The sequence below is a fragment of the Acomys minous genome (assembly GCF_964271855.1).
Source record: "Acomys minous genome assembly, chromosome: 3".
In the NCBI taxonomy this organism is placed as follows: domain Eukaryota; kingdom Metazoa; phylum Chordata; class Mammalia; order Rodentia; family Muridae; genus Acomys; species Acomys minous.
Genome location: NC_140485.1, coordinates 21,017,588 through 21,030,155, shown reverse-complemented (window position 1 = coordinate 21,030,155; position 12,568 = coordinate 21,017,588). Strand labels below are relative to the sequence as shown.

The window sequence follows — 12,568 nt, the reverse complement described above, 5'->3', positions numbered from 1 at the left end:
GCTCAGCGGGTAAAATGTCTGATATGCAAGTGTGAGTGTCTGAGTTCAGATCCCAGAAGCCCCCTAAAAGCCAGGCATGGTGGTATATACGTGTGTATATGTGTAACTTGAGTTTGGGGGCATAAGATTAGGCAGAGCCCAAGGGCTTGCTGGCTACCCAGCCTGAGCACAGCACCAAGCTCCAGTTAACTGAGAGATCCTGTCTCAAAGCCTAAGTGGAAAACAGAGGACAGACACCTAATGTCAACCTCTGCCCTCCACCTACATACACATGGGCAAGTTTGCCTATACATATGTGTGTGCTGCACATATGTGCGTGCACCCGCGCGCGCACACACACACACACACACACACACACACAAGTGTGTGCACACATGCATGCTCTGATTTGTAAAATATTTGCTCTCTAAGTCCTATATCTGGGAGTGTCCCCCCAAAACAGGAGAAACAGAAAGGGTTGGGCTGAGTGCTCTCTGAGGGGTTGGGGGAGCTCTGTGAAGTGCTATGTCAGTGGGATGCAGGTGTCCCACAGAAGGCACCCCCCAGTCCCCTTGACCGTAGCCTGAAATTGGATTATTAATAAATCCCAGTGGCTATGGTAATGTGTCTAGGGCCCAGCTTCCGTCTGCAGAGGTCAACACCTCAACACTAAAGGAGGCAAGCTTTTCTCTCCCTTCTGACTGCAGAGATGTGAACTAGCTTGCACCCTTAGCTTGTACCCCAAGACATCTCAGGGTCAAGGACGGAGGCCCAGCCACACAAGCTTTTTTCTCCTTCCAGGGTGCCTCGCTGTCATTCACAGCAGACTGATGCAATGATGCTTCGGAGCAGGAAACATGGGAAGCAATTATCTTTTTAGTAGGTCACTGGCCTCCTTTGGGAAAAGAGACCAGAGGGAGAGCGGGAAAGGCAGGCAGCACGCAACCCCACCCCCACCCCCTGCAGGCTGAGCCTGCAGTAGCTGCCTTGGTGATTAATAGCCGTGTCACTTTCCACGCATGTTGCTTTAAGCAGCCCTGTTCAAAATTGAGTAGGGATGAAATACAACAACCCAAAATAAATGTTTCCTCTATGCCTTAGCTCTTGTTGCTGGAGTCCAGAAATAGCTTTTCAGATCTATAATTTTAAATGGCATCATTTGCAGCAGCTCCGAACCCTGGATTGATTTTCACATGGATATCATCGTGAATGCGTACACTGCTCTTTGTTTTTTAAAGATCAGTAGAAAGCTAAGTGATTTGGGTTCTTTTTCTTTGGAGGGAGCGCTAAAATAAAAAGTGTGTTTGTAGAGAAAAATATACCCTTTGCATGTATTTTTAACGAAAAATAGTAACCCAGTGGAGGGAAGGACAGGAAGAATATTGCGTCCATATAGATCATATTCTGGAACAATAAAAATGTCTGGCAGGCAGTAATTGCTGGCCAGCTGCAGGGATTACAGCCCTGTGAGCTGTGTCCAGGGCAGCGTGCCAGGATGCTGGCAACCAGGGGAGGAGACTCCAGTGTGCCCAACTGTGTCCCAAGAGCATAAAGATGATGGCAGCTGCAGAACGGCCAGGCAAGGCTGCCATGCCTTTGACGGTCCAGAGTCTTCATATATCCCTTCTGCTGCCTCTTGCAGCCAGGCAAGCAGCTTGGGGCTAATAGTAGCATCCTAGGGCCCACCTCTGGTGGCATCTCTGAGCCAAAGAGTCACTCATCTTTAGTGCCACATTTCCCACCTCTAAAGCTGGATAAAACATCAGATAGGTAAAAAAGCCAATAGAAACTCCCTTTCAATGCTTTGGGGCCTGTTGGCATCCGAGGCCAGAGGGAAAGAGTGGGCATGAGCCACTTTCTGTTCATCCATTCATTTTTTTTTTTCTTTTTTCTGGTCTCACATAAGAAAGCCAGGATAAGCTGGGTGGTGGCGGCACATGCCTTTAATCCCACCACTCAGGAGGCAGAGGCAGGCGGATCTCTGTGAGTTCGAGGCCAACCTGGTCTACAAAGTGAGTCTAGGATAGCCAAGGCTACACAGAGAAACCCTGTCTCGAAGAACCAAAAAAAAAAAAAAAAGTAAATAAATAAATAAATAAAAATAAATAAAGCAAGGGTAGCGGTGTTGGCATTCTAGGAGGCTGGTTCCTCTCTCCTGCTCTCTCATTCTTCTCATTAATTTCTATTCTGTCTACTGCTCTTACCAGTGCTTCAGTTTCAAAGTTTTTCCTTTGCTCATAACAAGTACTAGTAAACAGACATTCCAGGAAAAAACACTAGTGTCAGTGGGGAGGTGGAGGACGCCGAAGCAAAGGATGGAGCATGCAGGCTAAGTGGACTGTGACCGACTAGTTGGGTACTTTGGGAGGGGTCTGGTATCTAGAGGTTCTCCTTGGTCTGACATTGGCCCTGGGTGTCACCTGGGATGACTTGTGCAGGGTCACAGTGGCCTACATTGTGATAGCCTCGTGAAGGAGGTATTGGGGCCTCTGGTCTTGTTAGCTTACATTTGGAAGATGCAGTCATGTGGACATCACTCGCTATCTTTAGAAATGAGCTCACCCTGGGAGGTGGGGCAAACACTCCAGAACCAGCAAGGCTTCGGTTGAGAAGCAGCAGCAGCCGCCAGTTTATACAGACACATGTAGTGTCAGGGTGAAAAGGAGAGACGCTGGCACCGGGGACACCACAGGAGGAGTGCGCAGGGCATTCTAAGGAGAAGCAACTGCTTTCATTGGTTTGGTTCTGTTTGGGCTTTGAAGGGACACATTAGAAAGAAGGAGAAAAACCAGAAAAGTCTCATCTGGGGAAGGGATGTATCTTAGGTAGGGTTTCCATTGCTGTAAAGAGACATCACAGCCATGGCAGCTCTTATAAAAGGAAACATGTCACTGGGGCTGGCTCACAGCTCAGAGCTTTAGTCCATTATCATCGTGGCGGGAAGCATGGCAGCGTGCAGGCAGATGTGGTGCTGGAGCTGAGCTGAGAGGCCTCCGTCTTGATCCACAGGCAGCAGAAGGAGACTGTGTGTCACACTGGGTGTAGCTTGAGCATAGGAGACCTCAAAGCCCACACTCACACTGACACACCTCCTCCAACAAGGCCACACCTCCTAATAATGCCACACCCTATGGGCCAAGCCTCCGAACTCACGAATCTACAGAAGCCATACCTATTAGTCTTAATTTGGATTTTATTGATGTGAAAAGACACCACGGTCATGGAAACTCTTAAAAGGGAAAACATTTAATTGGGGCTGGCCTATAGTTTGAGAGGTCCTGCTGCTTGCTGGGGCTGGAACGTGGCCCCCCTTTTCAATTACATCTTCACTAGCTTCCTGTTTATGATGGTTTCCTTCACTGCTTAAGCTTGGCTGTACCAAAACTGGTCTGTAGAGCAGGCTGACCTTAAACTCAGAGATCTGCATGTCTCTGTCTCCAGAATGCTGGGTTTAAAGGCATGTACCACCACACCTGGACCCAAACTGCTCTTTAATTCCTTTTCACAAGACGGAAGTTTAGTTGGGAGGAAACTTTTGTTGGTTTTTTGTTTTTTGAGATAGGGTTTCTCTGTGTAGCCTTGGCTGCTTTACAGATCAGGCTGGCCTGAAACACACACAGAGCTCCACCTGCCTCTGTCTCCCTGAGTGCTGGGATTACAGTTGTATACTACGTCATCCTGCTGGGGAGGAATCCTGCCCTGAGGTCACCACTTCCTTTTATTCCATTTAATATCTTTGATCTGCTTATCTCCTTGAACACAGGATTTAGCTCCATTCCACTCCCTGGTGCCACTTTTGTCCTTGAACCATACATTTTTGTATTTTTCCTTGCTTAGCTTGCTCATTTTCACCAAAATGAGCCACAGGACAGAGTCTATACTAGGTAGTTTTGAGATTTCCTTTGCCAGTGCAACTATTCTAAATCTGTTCACCTTAGCCTCAGGCAGACTCTTTGGACAAGAGCAAAAAGCAGCCACATTCTTTACCAAAATATTACAACAACAGTCTCCAGACAACATACTAAAATTCTTCTCCTCTGAAACCTCTTGAACCAGGTCCCCACAGTTCAAATTATCCTCAGCGCCACACACTCTTGGTGGTCTCTGTGGCCTGTACCTATTACCATAACTGAACTGTGAGGGGTCAGAGAGGAAATGGGATCATCGCAAATCTTGCTTACAATGGGAAACTGATTATATTAGTTTTATTTTCTGTTGCTGTGATAAAAAACCAAAACCAAAATAAAACAAAAAACCCTGATGGAGGAAAAGGCAACTTCAGGAAGGAAGGGTTTCTTTTAGCTCATAGTTCAAGGGAATACAGTCCATGGGGGGGGGAGGCATGGCAGCAGAAGCTTGAGGAAGATGGTTACGTTGTTTCTGTAGTACTGGAAGGAGAAAGTGATAAATACTTCTGCTAGCTTTCTCTTCTTTATGGAGGCTAGGACTCCAGCCCATGGAATTGTGTTGCCTGCATTTAGGGTGGGCCTCCCCACCTCAGTAAACCTAATCCAGAGACTCTCTCACAGGCTTGTCTCGAGGTCAAGATAATCTAGATCCTCCCCGCAAGGCATGCCCAGAAGCTTGACTCTTAGGAGAGTCTGCATCCTGTCAACTGACAATCCATTTTAACCACCACACTGACCTAGCAACCACAAACCTTTCCTGAGGCCCCGATCAGACCACTCTGCAGTGGTGGCCTGCATTTCTTCATTTGAACAACCCATCCATTCAATGCTGTGCATCTGCTTTGTCCCATGCCAAAACAAAGACTCGCGCGAAGAAACAGAAAACTTGATAGGATGCTATTTAAAATTGTGAGTTTAATATGACTTTCTTCATCAAATCAAGATTAAAAAAGGTGTTGTTATTGATCATTTCTTTTGCCATGTCTGTGTGAGTAAAATGATATTTCAGAAATCCATGTTGAAATACTGGTGATTGACAGGGAGGGAAGGCGGGGCTTCCTACCTGGGCTTTCCTCTGTGATCTGGGCTGTGAGCTCCATACGTGGCACTTGACCTTGAACATGGTAGATGCTCAGAACCTAGTATGCTGATGGCACAAGTCAGACACAGCTGTCTCCCAGACGAATGGGCTGTATACAGCCATGTCTAGTGTTGATAAAATTTTGGCTTTAGGAATGATAAAGAGAGCTACGGTATAATTGTAAAATTTAAAATTAAGACTCAAGAGAGTGGGGACAAATAGAACATCTTAAGTAACTGCATGAGCATTTATGCTGCTGTGACAAAGCACAGCAGGCTGGGTGACCTAAACAGAGGACCCTGGAATGCCAAGGCCCAACAACCAGAAGATTTGGTGTCTGTGTGGTTTGTCTTCCCAATCTGCCTAATTGAGTGTCCTCACCTGACCTTCCTTCAATACAAGCAATTGAAGGAGGGCTTGCTGGGTAAATCAGATTAGTGCCCCACCCTTATGACTTCATTTAACCTTAATTACTTCCTAAAAGCCCTATCTCCAAATAGCCACTTGGGAATTAGGGCTTCAACGTATGAATTTTGTGGGGACGCACTTCGGTCCAAAGCAATAACCTAACATTACGATGACACCATTATTGAAAATGTGATTTTTTTTTTCCTTTCCGTTTTTGGTCTCATCATGATCACAGAAGCTGAGAGGTTGCCCTGCACACTGCTCAACCTCTCATTTGAAACCACGCCCTGCTGTGGTTGGGTGGAGATGGTATGGGAGAAAGGGCACGGACCAAGGGTAGGCCATGATCTTGTTCCTGAGACAACCATCTGCAGTGGTCAAACGGTGCCTGGGGAAGTCAGCTCGCTCTGCCTGTAGCATCTGCCCCTGCGTGTGCCTGGCTTTGTTTGCCTCATCTCCTCCCCCTATGTGACATGGCCAGGTTGTGACTTCTAGATGCCATGTGCACTAAAATGATCAGCGTACCTTTCTTTTAACTACGAATGAAAATATACTGAAATACAAAATGATGTTGAAGAATGTCTGTTTCAATCATAAAACTCTGAGAAATTTGCTATTGAGTATATTGGTATACACTTAGCTCAATAGTGTCTGCAACACAGGTTTGCTTTGTGTGTTTGATAATGAACACTGTATGTGTATGTGTGTGCTCGTGTGCACGTGTTTGCACTACACGACAATGTTTATGTAAAATGTTTCTTTTTTAAATCAAAACTAAGTTCATGGCTGTTTAAAGACAGAATGTCACCAATCCCAAAGTCATAGAGCATTGTCCTGCACAGGACAGTGGGGAGTGAGTTTTGTGTCAGTTCTGGGTTGCTGGCAATCTGTGGCTTTGGGCTACAATCTGTGGCAAAATCTGCAGGGTTTGCCCATGGGAGGGACAGTGTCACTCACCTTCTGGATTGCTCTGAGGAAAGACATGAGATGTACCTGCCTCCAAGTGCCCTGTGTCCGCTGTTGGAAGACATGGGGTGGGGTGGGGGTGGGTAGGGAGGTGGGGGGGGGGGGGAGGAGGAGGGAGGGAATGGGGGGAGGGTCTTCAGGATGTGGGGAACCACTCCACACACAGGTGCGGGGCTGGGGCTGGGGGTGGGAGGCTTAGGAGGGCTGAGAGTAACAATCCTCCTGTGAATCCGACGGGAGCATGGGGGCCACCGGCACCCTCCTAGTTGAGAGTGTCCTTTTGAAATATGTTCTAGGCTACAGCTTCTGTCCTATTAATTATGTCACAAACCTGGTAAAGCTGCATAATTAATGATCACGGGGCACTTGCAGCTATAAGATGTCATGTAAAAGGTAGGGAGTACAAATTACTCTGTGCAGTAGATAGATTCGGTGCCTTCCTCATATCCCGCTGTGGGAAGGTTAATTTCTAGGGAAGCTAAAATGCTTTCTGTTGGGTTTTTGTCAGAAGGCAGGCTTGTCTTAACTGACTGTCTCAACACCACTTTAGGAGACTTGGGTTTCTGTATCTTGCAGCGTTTGAAACACCAACGGCTGGCTGCCGCGTGCAGCCATGAAAAATGAAGTTGCCTGTGTCGGTTTGGTAAAAGTTCTGTTTGTTGATTCTCTCTTGCCGAAGGCAGTTTGGGCCCAAGGACAAAGAAGAGGTGAAGATCATTATCAGATGCAGACAGTCAGGCTGTGCCTCACCTGGCGACTGCACACGCCCTAACCTTCAGGAGCAGGTGAGAAAGGCCCTGGGGACGCTTGCTTCTCTCCCAGGAAACCTTAGGCAGGGAAGGACACGAGTCTCGTTTTCTAACTGTGAGCAGGAGAGGGCCTGGGGAGGTGGTGGGTAGGAAATCTGAAGTCCAAGTTCAAGGTGAAACCCAGAACTTGTCTGAGTGTCCAAACAGTGGAATCAAGAATTCAAGAAGACTTCAGTCAACGCTTGTCTACTAATATTAAAGCTAACAGATCGGAGCTGAAGTGGTCCCTCAGCAGCTAGGAGCGTGGCTGATCTTCCGGAGGATCTGGGTTCGATTTCCAGCACTCACATGGTGGCTCATAACCAGTTTCCGGGCATCTAATTCCCTCTTCTGGCCTTTGTGGCCACAAGGTGCTCACATGGCACACAGACATGAATGTAGGCAAAACACCCGGACACAAAACAAACAAAGAAACAAAGAAACAAACAAATAATTAAAATGAAACAGAAAAAGTAACAGATTTGAACAGTTAAAATACCTCCAACTTCTAGTAAAGTTTCTAAATGGACAGCAAAGCTTTGAAAATTAGATCGAGGCATGTGTGTCCTGCGTGTGTGTTGGGGAAGGTGCTGAATAAAATCGTGGTAATGGTACTGTAAATACATATGCATGCTCGCCTTCACCACAGGCTTTTTAAACATTTTGCTTTTGATTTATTGATTTTATGTGTATGAGTGTTTTGCCTACATCTATGTATGTGTACCACATGTGTGCCTGGTACCTGAGGGAGACAGACGAAGGCATTCGATACACCAAAACTGGAGTTACTTATTATATGGGTACTGGAAACAAACCTGGATCCTCCGAAAGAGCCACAAGTGCACTGAAGGACTGAGCTGTCTCTCCATCCCTCACCACAGGCTTATAATAGATGTCTTCAGATGCTTCCGTCTCCCAGTGCCAGGACAGGGTTTGGGTTGTGTGTTTTGTGTCGTTGACACCCCTGCATCCTAAAGTCAAGAAACTTTGAGGTTTGCCTAAGATCACAGGGCCAGGAAGATGTGGGCTGGGACGAGGGCATCACACTTGAGACTTTTCCCTTGTGCTCTTTTTTTTTTCTCTCTCTCTAATGTGCAAATTCTGCTTCTCGGTGGGGTTGCTGCAGTCAGCTTCTAGATAGGCTACAGCCCACATTTGTTGGAAAATTTATACACTGATGAGTGAGCTGTGCTGGGATTTGTAAGAAGAACCCTGCCGCGTGTGCTGTGCTGTGACCTGTGGGTGGCAGAGTCCATGAGCCTGGCTGCGGTTTTCTCATAACATGAGGCACAGAATAGAAATCTAGGATTCCAGGGTGTATGAATTCTGTGGCAGGAAAAAAACCATGGATTTAGTTAGTCCAAGGTATCTGAGAAAAATATAAATCACTCACATCCAATATCTGTTACCTAAACATTTCTGACCTTTTTCCATAGTCCTGGGGCATCCTAGTGTGCTACTCATGTTCCTGTGAGAAAACACTAACACTAAAGCAAACTGGGGAGGAAAAGGTTCATTCAGCCCACACTTCTATATACTAAATCCCCTGAGGGAAGTCAGAAACCATGGAGGAAACCTGCTTACTGGATTGCTCCCCCTGGCTTGCTCAGCTTGCTGTCTTACACTACCAGGACCACTTGCCTAGGAGTGGCACCACCCACAGTGGGTTGGGCCCTCTCTCGCACATCAACCATCCATCTAGAAAAAGGCCCACAGACTTATCTCCAGGGTAATTTGATGAGGGAAATCCCTCTTCCCAGCTGACTCTATTTTGGGTCAAGCTGGCCACAACTAACCAGCACACAGTAAGATTAAACCATGGGTTGCTGCACATGCTGGGCCAGGCCTATACCACTAAGCTGCTTCTTCGGTACTACATCTGAATTTAGGTAGAGTAAAATGCACAAGTTGTAGTGCATAGTTTAGTGAGTTTGGGCAAGTACGAACCGCTGTGTAGCAAACACTCTAAGTGGAAGCCATTTTTGTCGTCCTCTATGGTCCACTTCACCGACATAGTGCCGACAGCCCACCTTCTGACTTCTATTCCTGTAGCTTGGTTTGCTTGGCTAGAGGGGAGAGAGAGAGAGAGAGAGAGAGAGAGAGAGAGAGAGAGAGAGACAGAGACAGAGACAGAGACAGAGACAGAGACAGAGGCAGGCCATAGTTCTAGCTTTGGGGTTCAAGGTGAGAAATGACAAGTGATTGACACAAATTAACTTGAAATCACAGAGCCACTCCTGTGTGTCATGTGTGGGGCTGTGTTGTTGAACAGGAGTCAGGGGTGGGCCGGATCTTTAGAAAGCAGGAAACACAACTCTGCAGCCAGGGTCAGCTGGCTTTACCTTTCCTCCAGTGCTCTGTGACAGAGACACAAGCAATCAGACTACACAGTGGAAAGGCAGGTAGCAGACGTGAGGTGGGATGGGTTTTCTTGGGTTATGTAACTTGATCCCACCATTTGCTACTTGTGTGACTTTGGAATTCTGTCTCAGTTTTCTCCATATGTAAAATAGTAATAATAAAACCCAACCTCGGAGGTTTTTTGGTAAAGATGAAACGGGTGAAGATTTGGATGTGCTTTAGAGTAAAGCATGGGGTGCTCAGTACATGTTGGTTGTTGTGGCCGTGGCCCTCGAAGGTCCTTAAAATTTTCTCGTCTTCATCTGAGAATCCATGTTTGGTTTCATCATCATTCATAACTATGGAGTCAGTATTACTGTATATTAGCTGGAGAGTAGATAGAGAAAACGTGGTACAGAATCCTCGAACCTTCTGTTCGGCTAGCCTGCCAATTCCCACCTCCTGACAGTTTGGTTTCTTCCCCTGTCGTCTTATCTGACCCTCCTTAGCTCCGCTCTCTTACCATCCACTTCCAGCAGCCTCTCGTCTAAAATGAAGTCTGAGGGACCCTCAGGCATCTTCTGCCCAGATGAAGCCAAAGCTCACTTGCACGGCCTTGGAGAGCCTTCTCACTGGCCCAGGCCCTGCCCATCTGTCCATGTCTCCCCTCTGTCGCGTCTACCACTGGACTCTGAGCTCAGTCACTGAGCTCATATTCCTCCCACCAGGCCTCCTGTATACACACTTCCTGCACGTACTGCATCTCCGTGCACACTCGCACGCCTGCTCTCCTACATTAGAATGGTCATCATCTTAGACAAAGCTTTTCCAAGCCACTTCCTAGAGGAAGGAGTGGTTTAGTTCACTTTATCATTGCACCACTATGCTTGGTCCAGGGCTTGAGTTCCATGAGCATAGAAATTATGGGTCTTTAATTTGGCATCTTCATATCTCATAGTGCCTGGCTCTGCATAGGTTAATTCAACTAAAGGGATGATGTTACCTTGTTCAATGACATCACATTTGGCCAAGCTGTTGGTTCGAGTTTTGCATCTAATCCATCCCGGTAGTCTGTGAAGCAGAGATTTCATGTTGTGAAGTTCAGCAGTTCCTGGCCAGGGATGCTGGTGACTGGCACCTCCCTTTGGAACCATCTAGTGAGATTTTATATGGAAAGAAATCTCTTAGCTTAGAAAGTAACTAACATCTTTGTAAAAAAAAAAATGTTATTTGTAGTGCACCAGCTCAGGGGATTGTTTGGGTCTGCCTCTTATTTACTCCTGGCCAAATGGGCATCTCAAGCAGTCCAGGCTGGGTTCCAGACCAGGGGTGGAGGTAGAGGTATAGGAGCACTCGTGTACGTGTCTTTCAGCTGGATTTAGTCATTCTCTAGAGAAGTTTTTCCACTCAGCACCTGTGAGGGTACATTTCAGATAACTGCTAATGCATGTTCAAGCGCTTATAGTGTACCAAGCCCTGTCTAAAAGTTTCTCATGTACTGTCTCATTTGACATCTCAAGATAACTCAACAGAGCAGAGGTTTGTTCAGTGTGTGTGTGTGTGTGTGTGTGTGTGTGTGTGTGTGTGTGTGTGTGTGTGTGTTTCTGTCTGTCTGTCTGTTCAAATGCAGAGGCCAGAGGAGCACATTGGGTGACTTCTTCTGCCTATCCATTTTAATTACTTGAAACAAAGTCTCCCATTGAGCAGGAAGCTCTCTGTTTGGGCTTGGCAGGCTGGCCAGTAAGCTCTAGGGATCTGCTTGCCTCTGTTCCCGCAACACTGGGGTTGCAGGCACACATGCCCATGCTATGTTTTACTTTTTACCATGAGTACTGGGGATTCAAACTAGGCTGTCTGGCCAGTATGCCCTGGGGATCACTTGCCTCTGCTCCCAACACTAGCCAGCCATTTTATCACATCTTTACCTGAGAGAAAAGAAGTCATGTGCCTCCTTTAAGACGTACACATAAATTTTCAAAGCAATTTTTATCTGGAATAGTTCCAAGAAGGAAGTAAAGGAAGTGTTCATCAACAAGCAAATACACAGCTGAAGGTTAGTGTATGTATCCTGTAAAATGAAATGCTAGTTGTTAGGAGAAAAATGACAGTGATTAATAAGCTCTGTAACAAGAATGAATCTCACAACAATACACTAATTGAAATAAGGAAGGCACAACCCATGCTGTACAGTCCTCCTGCAAGTGTCTATGATGAGTGGCAAAGAGCTTGTCCTCTGTGACCTTGGGCTGGGGCTGGGGGGAGGATAGAGTGCAGAGCTGTGTGAAGGTAATTTTGGGGTTCTGTTGAAAGTGTGTTATGGCTTGATGGTCTCGTGAGGCTGTGCAGCCATCAACTCCCTTTAAAAGGTATGAATGCTTTGGATGAACACTAAGTTATTCCTCAGTAATGTTGATAGGAAAAAGCTTTAAGATGAAAACAGTGATGAAACTTGTACCGCGTAGGGAGGCTGTGGGTGTTATCTCTATCTCTGTCTTCGTATATAAACAGTGGATGGGGAAATGAAGTGGAAGTGCGTGATATGGGGGAAACACTCCTGCGTCGGCTACACAGCGACATAACATGATCTGAGGGAAGTGGGATAGTCAAAGTCAATATTTTAAGCCCAAGAATAATCGCTAAAAATAATGTAGTGCATGTGGTTAGTTGCCCAGATCAGACTGTCCCGTGCGGCGCTGTGATGACTGTGAGTGTGGAGGTGCCCAGCCCACTGTGGGGGGTGTCATTCCCGCTCAGGTGGTCCTACATTATATAATGAAGCCGGCTGAGCATGAGCAGGAACGAGCCAGTACGCAGCTTCACTGTGGCTTTTCTGCTCCAGGTTTCTGCTTCGAGTTCCTGCTCTGATCCACTCAGCGATGGAGCCAAGAAAACCCTTCCATCCCCAAGTTACTTTTGGTGTTGGTGTTTATCCCAGCAACAGAAAGCAAACTAGAACGTAGCTTCAATGTTAGTAGTGGGTGTCTAGGTTCCCTTCTGAGCATTAAAGGTTAATGAATAATGACAACACCAGTTAACATCCCAAAGTGGATAGGGGTGCCAGGATGCCGTGTGACCATACTTCGAGGTACCAGTCTGGA

The 12,568-nt window shown here is 46.6% G+C and overlaps 1 protein-coding gene across 1 annotated transcript in view; it reads left to right on the top strand.

The window, feature by feature from the left end:
• The window catches only part of ACOXL (acyl-CoA oxidase like), a gene marked incomplete at its 5' end in the record, with an annotated part of 266,082 nt that overhangs the window by 113,978 nt on the left and 139,536 nt on the right, over positions 1-12,568 (top strand). Inside the window, 3 exon segments of the mRNA XM_084774531.1 lie at positions 7,016-7,059; positions 7,062-7,082; positions 7,085-7,127. Coding sequence (XP_084630657.1) covers positions 7,016-7,059; positions 7,062-7,082; positions 7,085-7,127 — 108 coding nt within the window.